General features: G+C 44.5%; 2 protein-coding genes across 2 annotated transcripts in view; one reads left to right on the plus strand and one right to left on the minus strand.

Moving 5' to 3' along the window:
* Positions 1-19,077, minus strand: part of LRRC7 (leucine rich repeat containing 7) — a 402,104-nt gene that overhangs the window by 62,306 nt on the left and 320,721 nt on the right. The gene's annotated exons all lie outside the window — the stretch shown is intronic.
* On the plus strand, positions 1,728-14,539 carry ZRANB2 (zinc finger RANBP2-type containing 2). The gene is made up of 10 exons (XM_061366399.1): positions 1,728-1,929; positions 2,274-2,326; positions 2,709-2,817; positions 4,158-4,240; positions 6,016-6,092; positions 6,656-6,793; positions 7,372-7,544; positions 9,789-9,875; positions 12,055-12,219; positions 12,734-14,539. The coding sequence occupies exons 1-10, from the start codon at positions 1,847-1,849 to the stop codon at positions 12,795-12,797; spliced, it is 1,032 nt and encodes a 343-aa protein (XP_061222383.1). The 5' UTR covers positions 1,728-1,846; the 3' UTR covers positions 12,798-14,539.

Raw genomic sequence — 19,077 nt, forward strand, 5'->3', positions numbered from 1 at the left:
GCGTTCCTAAAGTGCCACCTGCTGTACAGACAAAACACCACGCCATGGAGGGAGGGAATCCTGCCAGGCACTCTGTGCTGCCGCTGGATTCACCGACTTTTTCAAGCTCTTTTCTACTTAATTTTGAAGATCGGCACTGACAAAGAGCTCTGGTAGTTTAAAGCCCTCTGGCAAGTTAAAGACGTTCCCCTTGCCAGAGCCCCTACAGGCGCCTTTAGGCACTGGAGCTGCTCTCAGGTCTCCCCTTCAGGAGCCTTCTCTTCTCCAGGCTGCCCCAGCCCAGCTCTCTCAGTCTGGCTCCAGAGCAGAGCTGCTCCAGCCCTCGCAGCGTCTCCATGGCCTCCTCTGCACTCGCTCCAACAGCTCCACGTCCCTCTTGTGCTGCTGCCCCAGAGCTGGATCAGGACTCGGGGGGGGGGGGGGGGTGTCTCATGGCAGATTTGCTGCCATTTTACCACAGCACCAAGACTCTGCTGTCATTTGAGCTTAGTCCGATTATCTAGTGCCACAAAGGAACGTTGTTTGGAGCAGAAACAGCTGCTCAAGGGTTCACATTTGCCACTGCTGCCTGTGAGGCGCTGCACCTCACGCAGGCTGTGCACCCGAACAGTGCAGGGCCCCTGCTGTCGTACAGGCTCTGCCCTGCGGCCATCTTCTTTTCACCTTGTCCTTTCTGCTTGTTCTTGAATTCCAGAAAGAGAAAAGGCAAGGAGAGAAAAGAAAGTTTTTTCACAGCCCTTGCTCTCGATTCCCCGTCTCCAGCTGCAGGCAAACGCAGGTGTAGTGCTTCCTGCTCAGGAGCACACATGTTGGGAGTGGGGGTTTGCACAGAACACATTTTTCCAGCGCAGTCACGCTGGTTTACACTTTTATAAATAAAATAGCAGTAACACTGTCGTCTTCCCTCATGACCTGGAGGGTGGATGTGATAAAAACCAGGCACATAACCAGATTCCAGACTGTTTTTCCACAGGATGTGGCTACAGCACAGAAAGGGGATAAAAACTGCCAGGAATGTCACATTTGCTCTGAATCAGCACATTGCATGTGTTCCAATTAGGTAATGCTGGTCAGACTAGGTGTGCAGATCCACCAGCTCCTCACCAGTCCAAAGGGGAAGCAAAAGGACTGAGCAGTCACACACAGGACACTGACCCTGTGCTGAAGTGAATCCCCCCACAAACCACAGGATGGTCTTTTCATCGCAGTAAAACCCATCTTTAAAATAATGGATTTTCTTAAACACTCTAACATTAGAGTCTTATTCTTGTTTAAAGCACTCTATATGTTCTTGTGGCGACTTCAGTGCAGTCACACTGAGAAACCAGTCTGAACGTTGTGTGCTCTTTTCTTAAAATGAAGCCTTATTTCATTCATCTTTCATTATGCATCAACAGTTAATCTATTTTCTTCTAGTGAAGGTCTACAAGCAGGAGCTCGGGCACTTGTCCCAGCTGGGACTCTGTGGTGACAAACGCCACAGCAACAGCCGCAGGACAGGAACCTGCCATGAATAAGGGAGCTCTCTGGTGTTGGTTTTCACCCTTTCGGGCTGCCGGAGGCCTCCCCGCTCGGCGGAGCCGGTTCACAGCGCGAGCTCCAGCTCCGACTCGCCCGTCTCCCCTCAGCGCAATCCCGCCACAGCAGCCGAGCGCACTGCGCATGCGCGCCTCTGCGGACAGCCCTCCCCCCCGCTGGGGGGCGCGCTTCCTTCGGTCCGCTCTTCCCGCTGGCCGCACTGAGGCGCCCGGGCCGCTGCCTGAGCAGAATCCGTGCCGGCAGCAGCAGGGCGCAGGCGCGGTGGGCAGCCCGGCCCGTGCAGGGCCCTGGTCCTCTGGCGCGGTGCATGGCGCTCGGCTCGGTGGGGCCCAAGATGTCGACCAAGAATTTCCGCGTGAGCGACGGGGACTGGATCTGCCCCGACAAGAAGTGAGCGGGGACGGGCCGGGACGGGGGCAGCGCCCGCCGCGGGGCCGGAGGCACACGGCGCAGCACAGCGCCCGCCAGCGGGGCAGCACCGGCCCGGGGAACCGCGGCCGCAGGGTCTCCCTGGGCTGCCCCCTCCCGCCGGCCTCGGGCGGTCCGGGTCAGTTTCCCCCCTGCAGAGCTGCACAGCTTCTTCATCACGGGGCCGCGCAGGGCCTGGGGAACTTCGTGTTCCGATTTGGAACCAATTCAGCTTGAAATATAAAGGGGGTTTCTTCTAAGTCTCGCGTGAGTGCGTTTTCCAGTGTTAACCAGCGTCTTCGTTCTCGCTTTGCTTCTGTCTTCAGGTGCGGGAATGTAAACTTTGCAAGAAGAACCAACTGTAACAGATGTGGAAGAGGTGAGTGTCTCAGCTGCCAGACGGGAGATTGAGCTGAGCTCTTAGGCAGAAGCTCTTCCCTGTGAGTGAGGGTGCTGAGGCGCTGGCACAGGGTGCCCAGAGAAGCTGTGGCTGCCTCATCCCTGACAGTGCTCAAGGCCAGGTTGGACACAGGGGCTTGGAGCAAGCTGCTCCAGTGGAAGGTGCCCCTTCCCATGGCAGGGGTTGGCACTGGAGGAGCTTTAAGCTCCTTTCCAAGACAAACCAGAATGGGACTCTGTGATCTTCTCTTCCTCATCTCTTTCTGCCATTTAAAAATGATATGGAATCCATTTAAAAATAATATATTCATGAAGCAAGATGTTTGAGAGCTGTTGTTTGTGTCTTTGTTTTTCTTTTCCAGAAAAAACAACAGAAGCCAAAATGATGAAAGCTGGAGGGACTGAAATAGGGAAGACACTTGCTGAAAAGAGTCGTGGGCTCTTCAGTGCTAACGACTGGCAGTGTAAAACGTACGGCCTCTTACAGAGTGCAGAGTGTTCTTGTAGCGCCACACAACACCTCAAACAGCCTGGTTCTTAATTCTGTCACTGTACATTTACTTGTACAGTTGAGGAAGAATGGTCAAAACTCACACAGGTTCCACTCACAGTGTTCTGATGTGAGGCTAGCATTCAGTTTTGCTTGCTGGAGAGCAGCTTATTTAACATGGCTGGGAAAAGGTTAAAAATAATCAAGATAGGTAGGTAAAAGTTCATGTTTTTCTCTGATAAGCTGGACAGTTCTCAAGTTTGGAAGATACGTGTGGATGGAAGTAACACCCACACTGCAGCGTGATATTTTGTTGTTAACATTCACTAAACACGTAATGAGTCAAGTTTAGCCCATGGTTAAATCCTCAGATGTTTCTCCAAGGCATCAGTTGGGAATGTTAAGATCTCAATTAGAAAAGGTCTGCTTTAATAAAACACTTGGATTTTTGAAAGGAGCACTTGAAGGATTTCAGGCTTTGCTGTTTGAGCTGTCTGAGCAGTGAAACCTGGAATCCTGTTCTTTTTTCCCGTTGGCATTGAGCTGTTTTCAGTCTGATGGTTTTCCAGTGCCACTGTCCAGCAGCACATTCCCTGGGCAATGCCGTGGACCCCAGTATCTGAGAGGATCTGCTTGATGCCTTCAGGATTGCTGTGTCTCTCCAAGTTTATAGTTAGGCTGGGTCTTACAGACCTCCTCTTCTCTCTCGGGCTGAGCAGTGTCTACAAGTGGGGGAAGCCTGAGTGGCCTTCTAGGAGGTCATAAGATAGGAATGCAGAAGCAGATAACTGCAGCGGTGAGGGGCAATGGCTGCTCATAAGCATTATGCCCATAGTACTTTCTTCATTAATCCCTCTGAACCATGAATGCCCCTAGTGGAGAGCAGTGAGGGTCTTAACACTTTTGTGCAGTTATCCCTGTAAACTTCTCGATGTGCCTTTTCTTTCCCATTCACTTGTCCAGTATGGTAACTTTCCCATCATCCTCATTCCAGTGAAATGCCCAGAGACTCTCTCAAGCAATTATGTTATGAGGACTGTTGCCATGGAGATTTACCAGATCACTGCTAAAACCTGACAAATGCATTTTTGTAATAGTTCTCAATTTGAAGGCCAAGTAGGACAGGGCTTGGAGCAAGCTGCTCTAGTGGAAGGTGGCCCTGCCTGTGGCAGGGGTTAGAACTAGATGAGCTTTAAGGTCCCTTCCAACACAAACCACTCTCTGATTCTGTGATTTATTCTAAGTGTTGCCTCAACACTTAAGCTTTTTGATTTGAAATAAAATGTTTCTTATTTTTGTTTTATTCTTTTTGCCTCTGAAGATGTGGTAACGTGAACTGGGCCAGAAGATCAGAATGCAATATGTGTAATACTCCAAAGTACGCGAAATTGGAGGAAAGGACAGGTAAGATGTGTGTAGTTTTAAACTACTCAAATTGCTGTAAGAGGACTTCCTTTTATAAATTTCAATGTAATTTAATTAAAGGTGGTGTTTTCACAGCAGAACCAGCAAAGTTGATAGCCTGAGAGAGCTGGGCTGGTTCAGCCTGGAGAAGAGAAGGCTCCTTAAGGGGAGACCTTAGAGCAGCTCCCAGGGCCTAAAGGGGCTACAGGAGACCTGGAGGGGGGCATTGGACAAGGGCCTGTAGGGACAGGCCAAGGGGAATGGCTTTAACCTGCCAGAGGGGAGACTGAGATGAGCTCTTAGGCAGAAGCTCTTCCCTGTGAGGGTGCTGAGGCACTGGCACAGCTTCCCCATCCCTGGCAGTACTCAAGGGCAGGCTGGACACAGGGGCTTGGAGCAAGCTGCTCCAGTGGAAGGGGTCCCTGCTTGTGGCAGAGGCTGGAATTGGAAGAGCTTTAATTCCCATTCCAACAGAAACCAGTCTGTGATTGTATGAAAGTTAGATGAATTTCCATATGTAAATAAGTCTTGGACTTACTTATAAGTAGGTTCTTGGATTTGATTGCTTTTAGTGTTGTGTTAACTATATGATTGTTTCATATGGCAAGTCAACAGATTAAACTGCTTCTATATTTGATTTTGTTACTAAGATGTTGGAAGGAATAATACAGTCTGCATTCAACTCCAGAAGGCCCAGTGCATGCACAATGTCCATTGCTGGAGGCCTCAGCATTCCCAAGAACAGGGTTTGAAGATTGTGTAGGTCAGACTGTCACTTCTTAATGAGGTTTAGGTTTGGTCATGCTTGGACACGTTTTAAGTTCCTCCTACATTAATAATGAGCCCAGTGGTAACTAAACCGGCAGATCTCCTTACATTGCAGTCCTGCATTTGTGCTGGTGCGCTTGCAAATGGGATCAGGCTGAAAAGCTAATGCATGGAGTGTGACAATAATGCATATGCACTTGGCTGACATGGTTTTGTGTGCAGTGTCCCTGCCCATGGCGGGGGGGTTGAAACTAGATGCTCTTAAGGTACTTTCCAGCCCTAACTGTTCTATGATTCTATATATGAAAAAAGAAGCATGGAGAAGAGCACACAGGTTATAATTCAAAAGAATATTTTTTAATACCATTATCTAATATTGAAAGAATATTCAAGAAGAATATTTAATTGGATTTAGTATATTTCATATAATTGAGGAGCTATATCTGAGTGTATGTCCAAAAGAACTGTGATACCCCAGGGGCTGTGTCCATGTGGGACCTGGCTGAGGCCAAGGGAAGCAGTTGAACAGCGTGTCCCTACCTTGTGTTTTGTTCACTGCTTTCCTGAGTTGCCTACTGGCTGCTTGCTCCCTCAGGTGGGATTTCAGGCTTGGAGTACAGTAGCCTTTGTTCTAGCCCCTTGGGGACATGCCTGTGTGCATCCAGACAGGGCAGCTGTCAGGCACCACAGCCCCACCAGAGCTCTTTTGGGAAGCACAGCCATAATCCTGAGATTTCTTTTATGCTTTTTTTTCCCCACTCTTTTAAGCTCTCTTGTTTCTGTGTTGTTTGTGTCTTAATCCATTTGCTCAATTAGGTTTCTGTTTAATAAATGTGTGTAGGAACAATTCATGTTCCTCTTGAGATCCTATTGCATTCTTGGGGCACGTATTTATAACCACTGAAGGCTTCCTGAGCCTCTGTGAAAGTTCAGAATAAACTTTGTGCTTCTTGTAGCTGAATTTGGTGCAGATCAAGAGATTTGTCTTCTTTTCCCCCTTTTTCAAGGATACGGAGGAGGATTTAATGAACGAGAGAATGTTGAATATATAGAACGTGAGGAATCAGACGGGGAGTATGATGAGGTAAGATTGGGTGCATGTGCTGCTCTGGAGGCACAGGTACTGTGTGATGTGTGTGTTTAGGATATGTTTGCATTTGGTTTCCTTAGAAGAGTGCTGATCAAGAATACGTTGTGATACATCTTTCTCCAAATGCTCAAGTGTGAGAGTTTTGAACTGAAAGTGGATGTATCTGTTTTGTCTTTTGTGGGTAAAAAGTAAAAATGAATTAAAATTAAACTGGTATGAGCTGAGTTTGTTAAACTTCTTCAAGAGGTAGCTCCAGGGTCATGGGTGTTGCTTTCAGCCAGATGCTCCATGTTATTTAATAAAGGTAATCCACAGACACAAATATAAAATACTCATGTTAAATTCAGATTTCCATCCAGCTTGTCTTTGGGCACTAACCATACCCAAGACAAGCATCTCTTCAGAAATATTCTTGTTGCTAACTGATGTTTTATGGTACTTCTCTTTCCCTTTGAGCAATATCTTACTTGAAATTGATGTGTACTTATAAAAAAATACAGATTTTAATTTAAATTACTTTTGATTCTATCATATTCTAATGAAATAACATTTCTTAGTTTGGACGCAAAAAGAAAAAGTACAGAGGGAAGCCAGTTGGTCCTGCATCTATCCTGAAGGAAGTAGAAGATAAGGAGTCTGAAGGGGAAGATGAGGAGGATGAGGATGAAGATCTCTCCAAATATAAATTGGATGAGGTAACATGTTTGGAGTTTTTACAATTCTTTACTATAGTGCTGTGTAGTAGTGGTGGGTAGGGTTTGGTTTGTACTTTAGCTGCCTTTAGAGCAATGTGGAGGAGCAGCTATTGAATAATAGTGCTGCAGCTTCTCTGAAGTAATGTGCACAAGCTGTTTTGTTCTAAATACCTGCAGTCACAGATACATGATTTTAAAACTTACCTGAGATCAGTTATGAGATAGTTATGAGATCTGTGTTTGGAACCTTTGTCTATGGACACCATATAAAGGGAATATTGTTGAGTTTTACTCTTAGCCTTTTAAAACCATGTCCAATTTCTATTTTATGAATGGAATAAAGTGAGTTTTTTCATCTTTTCAGAAATAGATGATCACATAGTGGATTGTCCCCATCTCTGCACGGTAGTCCTGTAGAGACCTGCGTATGTGCTTATTATTTACACAGCAGTCACCAGATCCTGCCCATGACACGTGTCTGCAGAATTGTGCTTTGCTTCTAGATTTTGAACCTGCAGATTCTTCCAGGCACTCAGTTAAAGTAACTGAGTAATTTTTGTGTATCTGCATTTTTTCAGGATGAGGATGAAGACGATGCTGACCTCTCAAAATATAATCTTGATGCCAGTGAGGAAGAGGACACTAATAAGAAAAAGAAATCCAATAGGCGCAGTCGCTCTAAGTCTCGGTCTTCCCACTCACGATCTTCATCACGCTCATCCTCTCATTCAAGCTCAAGGTCTAGGTCCAGGTAAACGGGTACAGGTCAAGGGTAACGCCAGGCAAAATGTCAGTATCTAACTTCTTTTTTTACTTTTTTTTTCTTGATTGCCTTGCAATTTTAGTTTAATAATGTTAATAATTTCATGTACAGAATTTACACAGGTAGATAATGTTCTCTTCTGACCTTCTGTGGCTTGTCATGACAGAGGTTTCCTGTGTCTTGCTGCTTGTTTTAGCAAATTTAAGTTGATATTTCAATTAGATCCTACAAATATGTTAAAATGTAACTTATTTTCAATTTTATTTTTAGGCTTGTTGGCCTTTTGTAAGTCAGTGGGTGAACTTTTTTTTGGCAGTGTTGAGCAGAGCTGTTTAACAGAGGCAGAGGGTGCTGTGGTTAGAGTGGGAGGAGGCAGAAGAGGGCAGTGATGATGCAGTCCGGGCAGATTCAGGGAAAGGACAGAATGGAAAAAAGCCTGGAAATAACAACAAGAAACTTGAACTTGGCAGGAGACACAGCTTTAAGTACAGTGGCAGCACTGTCAGAAGAACACTGAAGGTTTATATTGGTCATGGGACCACTACAAAAGCGTATGGGGCAGATTGAAGATCTTGGATTATTATTTTTTTAATTCAGTAATATATGAACAATTCAATAAATGTTGTGCATTTGAGTGATGTAAGTCATATTGTAGCTTTTTAGCTGCCTTACAACTAATACAAGGATGATACTGGTAGATTTAAGACCTCAAATCAGTTCATACATGTAAAGTTCAAGTTTCTTCTAACCTTCTTAGCTTGGTAACTGCACCTCTCTGCTCTCCCTATGGTGGCCATTGCCCAAATTCTTCAGCCCCTCAGATTAACCAGGTGTCAGCCACTGTCTCTGTTTCCTTTCCCCTGCCATTGTTGTCATGCTTTTTGCCGTTCTGCTACTTCTATAACAAATTAAGCTCTTTGTAGTCCATACTGTGAGACACTGCATTCTGCAAATGTCATTAGCTCTGAGGAGGAGCAGACTGAGTGAGGGTGATGAAGCTGGCCACTGTAAGCAATTTCATCACAGAATCATCATAGAATCATTATAGAATAGCTTGGGTTGGAAAGGACCTTAAGATTATCCACTTCCAACCCCCTGGCCATGGGCAGGGACACCTCTGTGAAGGAAGGTGTGGGGCAAGATCTATGAGAAAGTGGGTACACTGTCCTGTTTGAGGGCAGCATGGACCCAGTGTGAGCTGCATTCGAGGGCAGTTCTTAGGTGTAGGGGTGGGAAGGTCAAAGGAGACAGAGCTTCATCTGGCCATGAGTTTGTTCGTTGATTCACAAATGTTAACTGAAATAACTGGTATTTGCTGGGGATCATGTAACTTCCTGTTGAACTTTTTGCTTCTAGCTACAGATAAGTAGTTGGAAATATCAGCTGCCATTTGTGGACATTTTTTTGTGTTCTTTAAAAAGGTGTAAATATATTTCCTAGTTAGCATGTGCTCATACTGCTTCTGTTTTACAGGAAAATGAAAAGACATGGTAACAATATAAATAGGGAGATTGTGACAGCATGTATAATAGATTTTTTCCTTAAAGATTTACAGTCTGATTGCAATACCTTCTTTATACAATGTCAGTGCAAGTCCACTACTGTTTTTACATCTCTCTTATGGTTTCTGCTTTAAAGAAAATCCATCACCATGAAAAAATGGGAAGTAATTTTGACAGGCTGTAAGGGGTGTTGGAGATGTCAGTACTTGAACCCAGAATTAACTACTGCTGATTGTTAATGCAGGGGGAAATCCTGATGAAAACTTGAAACTGCTTCAAAATGTTTGTGAGAACTGATGTGGGGAGATGCGGGCTAGTTAGTCCTGATGCTCTGCCCTGCTCTGCTGTTCAGAGGAGTGGTGGGCTGCAGGTTAAGGCATTGGTTTTAAATGTCATTAAAAGTCAAGGCATTGGTTTCATGGAATAGTTAATAGATGGGCAGTTGTTTCATTTGCCCAATAATTGCAATTCTGTTTAATGTTTGTGCTTTGTTTTAGGAAACGTAAGCTAAAAGCTGACTTTGTAATTTAATTGCACCATCTTACTATGTTAAAGTTTCTGTTTCACAATGTGCTGTGGTGGTACCAGGGGAGCAGGAGGAAATTGTCACTGCTTTAGTGACTCTATGCCAAACTGTCTCAATGCAGTGTTGTCTCTGCTGCTGACAGCAGCAGCTTTTCTGCTAAATACAAGTCAGACATGGGGAAAAAAATCTTCCGTGTTGTTTCAGGTCCCATTCAAGAAGTTCTTCCAGTTCCAGATCAAGATCTCGTTCCAGTTCCAGGGAGCACTCTAGATCTCGTGGGTCGAAATCAAGGTGAATGAGGTAGAACTCTCTCCTTGCAGAGAGAAAAAAGGGCAGAAGAACCAACCGCTTGTTGATTTCATCATAAAATTATGCTGGTCAGAGCACATTCACTATCTTGTATCTTGGAGGTCAGAACCTTTGGGGTCTCTGCACAAGGTGCTTCCCACTGCACGTGTGTTTCTTGAGAATACCAAGTTTTGTTTGAAGAGGTTAAGTGGAATCTAAGCTAGATGAGTGAATGCCAGAGATCATCATTTGGAAGGAAGAAGGATTTGAATGCAAGTTCACCTGCTTCAGCATGTTCTGCTGGTTTTACTCTTTCTACTTTGGCTACTTGATGTGGAAGGACATTAGAAAATACGCTATAATTCTGGGTTTGTGTTTAGTGAGAACTTACTTAATGTATATTTTAACTTATTTAACTGCTTGAGTGAGTCCATAGGAGGCCATGGAGACGCTGTGAGAGCAGCAGCAGCTCTGCTCTGGAGCCAGGCTGAGAGAGCTGGGCTGGGGCAGCCTGGAGAAGAGAAGGCTCCTGAAGGGGAGACCTGAGAGCAGCTCCAGTGCCTAAAGGGGCTGCAGGAAAGCTGGAGAGGGGCTTGGGACAAGGGCCTGTAGGGACAGGCCAAGGGGAATGGCTTGAACCTGCCCGAGGGGAGACTGAGCTGAGCTCTTAGGCAGAAGCTCTTCCCTGTGAGGGTGCTGAGGCGCTGGCACAGGGTGCCCAGAGAAGCTGTGGCTGCCCCATCCCTGGCAGTGCTCAAGGCCAGGTTGGACACAGGGGCTTGGAGCAAGCTGCTCCAGTGGAAGGGGTCCCTGCCTGTGGCAGGGGTTGGAGCTGGGTGAGCTTTAAGCTCCCTTCTAACACAACCCAAGTGCAAACCAGGCTAGGATTCTGTATATCGATCTTCCAGTAGGTAGGACTGTCATTATCTTTATAATGTGGGATATAAAAATCAGTGAATCAAAACATTGATACTAAATCATGTGAGAAGCCTACGGGACCTTGAGCTCGCTGCAGTTACTGACTTATGTGGAGAAGAGTGACAAAGCACAGAACTTCCTTGAGGTGTCCTTGCACAGGCATCCTGTTGGCAGGACTTGCCTTTTGCCATGGCCTGAGGAGTTCTCCCACCCTCACGTGTGCAGAGACTCTTAAAACTGTAAACAAGGAAGTTTTGTGACAGGAAGACCAGTCACAGGTGGTGCCAGCACCAGTTGGTGGCAGAACATGCTGAGGGTTATGTGAGGGTCAGCATGAGATGAAGTCTGTGCTTCTGGGAGGAGCAAAACGAGTGGCTGTGCTCCCATGGGTGCTGCGGGCATTCGGTGCAGCACCCCCCGAGTGTGCTCACAGGATGAGCTTGTGGAAATAGAATTGCTCTACTATTATGATTTACAGTGGAAGTACTTTACCAACCACATACATTGTGGTGTTGGGGTTTTTACAATGTTTTATCCATCTTACTGAAAAAAAGAAAGACTCGGGTGTTTTGATGTAGATTTGGAATTAGAGCTTAGGACTTTGCAGCTCTGACACTTTTTCCACAGGTGGGTTTATTTTCCTCGTTTAATTCTTTGAGATAACAAGAGTGATATTTTGAGTGTTTATAGGTGAAGGTTTTTTTAATGCCAAAATGACTGTATTGTAAGAGGTTTTAAAAATCTTTTGGTTGTGAAGTCTTACTTTCTACACAAATTATTTTGATATTTGTAAATACCCCTTAAGAAGGTTCTTACTATTCTAGTAAGATGAACATTACAAACCTCTTAATAGGAGGTGAATCACTGTTAAATCAGCATCACCTCAGTGGTTTTCAAGCCACTTTGATCTGAGTTTAAGTACTGAGGAAGGTCCTTACACAGGCTGCTTCCTACCCCAGTCTGCCATCCCCTCTTTATCCATGTGCATCATTCTGGTGAATGCTGGAAAGAGGTTTCCAACCTATTGGTGGTCTCTATAGCAAAAAAACAGTAGGGAAATTTAATAAGAATACTACTTTGGCTTTAGAAGTGTTTATTGGCAGATAACTCAGGAGTAAGTATTACAGCATCCACATGTTTATTTGCCAAAGCACTGACACGGCTAGAGTAGTGAGCGTGAAAACTGTCTCTTTATGTTCTTTCTTTCTTTGTTTTCTCTATATTATACCAGAATTAAATCTCATTTATTTCTTAATCAATAAAGATCCAGCTCCAGGTCCTACAGGGGGTCTTCCACCCCAAGAAAGAGATCTTACTCGAGCTCTCGTTCTTCCTCCTCCCCCGAGAGAAGCAAGAAGCGAAGTCGTTCTCGATCTTCTTCATCTGGTGATCGCAAAAAAAGACGATCGAGATCACGGTCACCCGAAAGGTTTGGGTTTATGTAGAATAAGAATGGGTGTAGTTAAATGTGTGATTTTATTTATTTTTTCTGAAGGACTTGAGATTCACTGGGAAGGAGTTGAATCTGATTAGTTATTCTGATATTTAAAGTAGTTTTCTCACTTCCCCTACTCTTTACTTCTTGTTAAAACCTCTGTAATTGCTTCCCCCCAATGAAACTTCCTCCTGGTAGAAGCATGTTCCATAGAAAGACCTGGGTCACCATCTTTCAGTGTGTGAAAGCATTAATGTGTACATTAGTGATTTAGTTTCATAAGTAAATATTGCCTTTAGAAGCTGTATTCTACTTTCAGTATTAAACTTCTAGCATTAAATTCACTTTCATGACCTTAAAGTGGTTTAAATTTATTTCTATATCCTTATAAGGCCCCTGTCAGATACATTTTGCTTCCAGCTATTGTAGGATACAGACTACTCAAAGTGGATGCTAAAATTAACTTCAACTCATTTCTTTGCATGCTTTCTCCATTTATATCTTGCAGACGCCGCAGATCATCATCTGGATCTTCCCATTCTGGTTCCCGTACAAGTTCTAAAAAGAAATAACGTATTAAAGCTCACCTTTAAAAAACAAAAAACCCAGGAAAAACAAATTCCAGTCAGTGCATGAGACATTTTTAAGAAGTTGGTGTCTTACTTGGTCAGAAGTGCTAAATCTGCTAGTAGAGGTGCATGTCTGTCCTTGCTTTCTGGAAACCTGCAGCTTTGTTCATGAAACAAAACGTGAGGTAGCATTTTAAGCCATAAACTCCTCACAGGAGGTGTGAGGATTTATTACTTGAGTAAAGAGGGGAGTTATTATTATTTTTCAAGACTCAGTTGCTCAGTTTCTGGCTCTCTAACTCAGTTCCTGGCTCTCTTCCATGTAAGAGCAGGTATGTTCCAACCCCACTTTGCTCTTCATGTGACAATTAGAAGAAGTATCTGAGGAATGCAGAAGAACCCATAAGCTTTCTGCATCCAGCTCCTGAGCTTGTTCATATGGGACCACACAGGATTAGTGTAGCTGTAGGGCTGGGCTTACCCACGGGATGACAGTAGTGAGTACTTAGATGTAGTTATTGTTTGGTTTTCTGTGTTGAAGTACAAGTGGATGCCCCTCTCTTTAGCTCTGCTCAGTGCAAAGTAGTTATTAAATACCCAGAGCAGCAGATGGTTCTGTAGAGAGCACATTAGACCTCATTCCTTCCAAGCAAGGATGTTTGAGACATTAGGCACTGTCCTCTCCAAATAACTGCCAGTGCCTATCACTAGGAATGATTTGCTGTCATCAGCAAAGTGCCCTTTGCAGAGGGTACTGGCTGTGGTGGTGTCACACACATGGACCCTGGATGCAGCAATCCTCTCCTATAAAAGGATCACTTTAGGAGCTACTTTTGAGATGGAGGCATGTGGAACTAGCTTCTTGGAATCAAGTGAAGCTTCTGCAGGCCGTCTGTAAAATTCATTTGGGGCTGACTAAAATTTTTAAGGTATCTGAATTTTATTTATATTTAAAAGTGAGAATTAATAAACTCTGTAGAAAGTGCTGACATCCTAAATGTGTTCTTCATCAGTCATTCTTTTTCCCTTAAATATAATTTATGGCTTAAAATGCTTCAATGAATCTATTTGGATAGCAATATCTCATTAAGACTTGGTCTCTCTTGAGCTCCGTTTGGTTAAGCAAGGTTTAAGTATCGTCAGTGCCATCACAAGGTAAGTATGTTAAGGAAAGTTCTTTTTAAGTGAGCAAACAGCAATATATCTGCATTTACTTGAGTCCTAGAGCTTCCAAACTCCTTTTGACCACTGCTTTTTAAAGTGAACTGCACAGAAGCAAACGGAGCAACATTTAAAAACCATATTCTTCCTTCCTTTTATTTTTTAAGACACTTCTTTTGGACTGATGTAGAAGCAAAGTGGTTTTGGTGTAGAGATATTTTGATAATCTCTTTTTTGCAGAAGAAAAAATGCTCTGCAGTTTCTTTAATGCTTTCTTTTCTAATTTCAGTGCTAGGTGTGTGTAGGTTGCACAAGAGCAGGTTAGTCTTGTAACTGCCTCTGACAACTTCAGTCCAACTACTAAACTGTACAGATTGGAGCCGCTAGATGCGATGTTGTTAGCCTTTGGGTTTTCTCCTTGTGCTTTGTATTACAATTGTTGCTGTACTTAACAGATGGAAGTTTTTACATTTAGCAAATAGGCTACCAGACAGAGGGAAGTGATGGTTTCATTTGGCTTAGATAAAATGTAAGGCAAAATGATTCTGTAGACAAGTGTAAATAAAGCCTGTGAGTCAACTGTGCAGTGAGTGCTCTCTCTTGGAAATGTAAAGCAATCCTTCAGTGAACATGTGGTGGTGCGACTGCAGTGCAAGAAGGGTGGTTCATATCCTTCCCTGGCCATATATATCATGCATTTTCAGATTATTTCAGTTCTTTAAGTACTGAAAATACTTCAGGATTCAAACAGCAGCACGTTTAAAATGAGCTGTTAAGAAATTCAAGGCATTTTCTTTTCCTTCTTTTCAGGAGGTTTTTAGAGGAGTTATATTTAAACTAATTTCTACATTTTAAATGACAAAGGCACAGTGGATGTGGTTTCCTGCATGCAAAATACCTCTTGGTAGTTACTGGATCAGCAGATAAGTGAGAACTGAGTGATCAGAACTGATATGGTTCACCTCTGCTCAGACACAAAGCTAGCTGTGGCTCAGGCAGTAGAAAGCTGTGGGGTTACTGTGGGGAGAGTTGGTGTGGGTTGGGGTACAATGGTCTCCAGTGACCTAGCAGTATATTTTTCAGTTTCACTAGAAATTATTCCCTTGCCCTCAATGTATTCACTGGAGTCGGATCAATTGCTGCCTGCAGAAATGAACTGGTATTTGTGTGCAACTTCATCAAAGATCAGTGATGTTTGGCATGAAGGAGGAAGTGGAGATTAGGTCAAGTTTAAGGGTAATGTGCTTTTCTAAGAAAAACTACATTCATGGATAGTCAGGGTGGGTTTGCACAAGTGTTCTTCTGTAGGAAGTGAAAACTGGAAAGGGATTTGAGGTAACACCGGCCTTTATATAAACTGGGCAACTTTGAAATTCCCTGATGAATAAGTTTTCTCCAGTCAGTGATAAAAACCATTAAAACGTGAGTGTAGGAACATTTTAAACCAAGATTGCTTCATTTCCGCAAACTCCTCTACGCTGCTGTGTGATAGAAACCACTGTGATGAACACTCAGATTAAATAGGCTCTGTGTTGGGTCTTACTTCCCACTAACTTAAACTTACTAACTTCAGTTTACTTTTCACTAGCTTCAATTTACTTAACTCCTGCAGTTAGCTGTTGCACCGAGTGATCTGCAGCATTTTTGTCCTTTTCAGTGTGTTAGGCATTGCTCACTTGCCATGCCTTGTTCTGGTGGGGGTGACATGTCACACCATGGGCTTGTATTGATTATCATTTCAAACATTTCAGATTCAGTGGTGCTGTCACTGGGAATCATTGAACATTATTTAAAGAGTAGTGGAAAATACTCCCACTGCTGAAGATGCTGACTTAAAACCTTTCTAATTGTCAGTGTAGAGCACATACGGTTTGGGTGGGAAGGGACCTTAAAGCTCACCCAGTTCCAACCCCCTGCCACAGGCAGGGACACCTTCCCCTAGAGCAGGTTGCTCCAAGCCCCATCCCTACCAAGTAGGGCTGGATAACTTTGTGTTTTATACCTGGTGTCTTTCATTCGGGTATTGGGGAAGGCTTCTTAAAAGCAGACTTCGACAATCAAGAGATGGCCAGTGGAGTCTGGAATTCCCAGGATGGTACAGGATGGCAGTGGAGGGGTTGGCAGTTTCATCCTCCATAAGCATCTCACTTCAGCTGGTAACCATGGTATTTCACTGTTGTCTTGCCTCAGAGAAGACTTCATGCTCAAGTCCTTTCCAAGCCAGATAACAAGTTACTGAGATCCTAAAGTAAATATTCTTGTGCAATAGGAGAAGGTACTTTCAATGGCGGGCTGGTGGGAGGAAGTTCGACTGAAGCCAGTGGAAGTTTTAAGAGGGATATAGTGCCACATTTGGTAGCACACGCTTCGCTCCTTGCTGGTAACAGCAGCACCCTGGGATCAGCCTGGCTTTACCTTCATTCCCATGGGAGTAGTTTTCCTGGTAGGGATGCTGTCTCTGCTCCAGTCCCTGTGCTGTAGCTTCCAACTGCTTTTGGGAGAGAAACTCTAGCTGATGTTCTTCATCAATCCCATACTTTGTTCTTGGAGGATTAATCAGAATGTATTATATTCTAGATTATATAGGTCTGTCGTGGTTTAACCCATCCCGACAGCTTATCCACTCACTCCCCCCCCCCCCCCTTGTCCTCCCCTATTCTCAGAGGGACGGAGAGGAGAATCAAAAAGAATTCAAATCCCACGGGTTGAGATAAGAACAGTTTAGTTACTAAGGTATAACACAAATCACTACTGCTACCACCAGTAATAGTAATGATAAAGGAAATAACAAGGGAAGAGAATACAACACCCCATCACCAGGCAACCGATAACTTGCCCCCCCAGCCCGACCAAGCACCAACTGATACCTCCTCAACCCTGCAGTCCCCCCAGCCCTTCTGGGTAACTCCCAGTTACCTCCTGGGCATGACATGCTGCATTATGGAATACCTCTTTGGTCAGTTTGGGTCAGGTGTCCTGTCTCTGCTTCCTCCTGGCTTCCCTCCTCCCTGGCAGAGCATGAGGCTCACAAAGTCCTTGGCCAAACCAAAACATCATTTTTATCAGCTCTGTTCCCAGCCCGAAAGTCAAACCACAGCACTGCACCAGCTACCAAGAAGGAGAAAAATGACTGCTACTGCTGAACCCAGGACATTATCCACCCTTTATTCCATACCATTCACATCATGCTCAGATCCCACATTTTCAATATACCATCACTCTTATCTAAGTGCACTCTCATCGTAGTGCATGGACCAGTGCCTATAAAGCTGCTGAGTCCATCTGGCCCATGATGTCAGGCTCCATCTCTTGTAACAGTCTTTCAGAACAGGAGAAGCTGTGTGCAGTGTTCACACTTGTGAATAACCTGGGCAATAGTGTCCATTGCTCAGTCCACCCCTCGATCATGAGTCCATCTCTATGTTGCATCTCTGTGTTGCTCTGATGGCCTGAAGTGCCATGGGCCCACCAGGCTCAAAATAATTCACTGTCCCCTTCAGCGGTTTCTGCAGCTTGTTGCTGGGGACTCCATACAGCTGCCTTCCATCTCCAATGTTTCCAAAGCACTGGAGGGGCCCAGTGGCCTAGATACTCGCCCATACTGTCCCACATGCCCTGCCACTCATGGCTGTCCAGCCTTGGGGGAAACCTCTTGGTCCTCCCATGTCGTCATCTAACCCCAGACAAGACCCAAACCTGACTCTGCTAAACTTTCGAGATCAGAATTTTATGTCTAAAATTCCTTTAATATAAAGGAGGTTTTGTTCTTTAATCAGAGTAACATGAGCTAATGCGCTGCTTGGTTTGGTTGGGTTTCTTAAATATGAAAGCATAGGTCTTTGTGCCAACCTTTCCAAAATGGACAGTGGAGCACCAGAAGGTGCTCCTGTAACCATTCAGGTATGACAACTGCTTTGAGCAAAGTTCTGCACAATTGGCTCACTTTAACAATTTACTGCCATTATCAAAATAAGCAGTATTTTTATTGAAAAAAACATAGCACTTACACATGCACCAAAAATGAAAAGGTCTGTGGAGTGCTCCAGACTCAGTCTGCAAAATGGAACTAATAAAGGGATGCTCTCTCCTGGGCTGGCAGTGGATCCCATCCAGAAATAACACACAGCTTAAGCTCATGGGGAATATTCCCACTGTAAAACTCTGGGACACAAGAACCCAGCACAAAATGGGGCACAAAAACATTCCACGTAGCAGAGGAGGACGTGGAATGGGTGTAGCTCCAAATAAGACAAATCAAAGTCACAATTAAACAGGGGAGAGGGGAGGAGCAGGGAAAAGGGTATTTTCCCCTCACACTTTCTACTTTAAGCTGTGAGCAGTTGAATTTAGTGTGAACACTGTTCCCAGCATGGGGCTTGCTTTGCAATTGGCATCCTGCTGTGTAAGAATCCAAAGTCTGGATTCTTCCATTTAAGGAGACATCATTGTGCATGTTCTAGAAATCAGAGAATTAACAGGCCTCAGCTCAGTAATTCATAAAGCCAGCCATAACTTCCCATGTGGCTTATTTAAAGAGGAATGTGGCTCTTCCCATTTTGTGATTTAGCCTGTGCACGTTGGTCATGCACAGTAAAACCTGAGCAGGACAGTATTTAAAACCATCACAGAATCCCAGGCGGGAAGGGACCTCAGGATCATCTGGTCCAACCTTCCCAGGCACAGCATGACCGAGACTAGCTGTCCCAGCACCCTGAGCAGCTGAATCCTAACAGCATCCAACGCTGGGGAATCCACCACTTCTCTGGTGAGATTATTCCAGTGGCTGGTTGTTCTCACTGGGAAACATTTTGTACTTGTGCCCAGTGGGAATCTCCCCAGCAGTAAGTTGTGCCCATCAACCCTGGTGTTTTCCATGGACTCCTTGTCGAAAGGGAGTCTCCACCTTCTTTGTAGCCACCCCTTAAATACTGGCACATGATGATAAGGTCTCCCTGAGCCGCCTTTGGGCTGAACAGTCCCAGCTCTCTCAGCCTTTCCTCACTCGCTGCCCAGCCCTTGGATCATCTTTGTGGCCTTTCTCTGGACCCTCTCCAGCCCATCAACATCTTTTTCGTAGAACGGGGACCAGAATTAGATTTCCTTGGTATCATTTTTAACTCAT

This window comes from Neopsephotus bourkii, unplaced genomic scaffold (genome assembly GCF_033783945.1).
Source record: "Neopsephotus bourkii isolate Nb327-2 ecotype Australia unplaced genomic scaffold, CSIRO-AGI_Nbou_v1 NB_1331, whole genome shotgun sequence".
NCBI lineage: Eukaryota > Metazoa > Chordata > Aves > Psittaciformes > Psittacidae > Neopsephotus > Neopsephotus bourkii.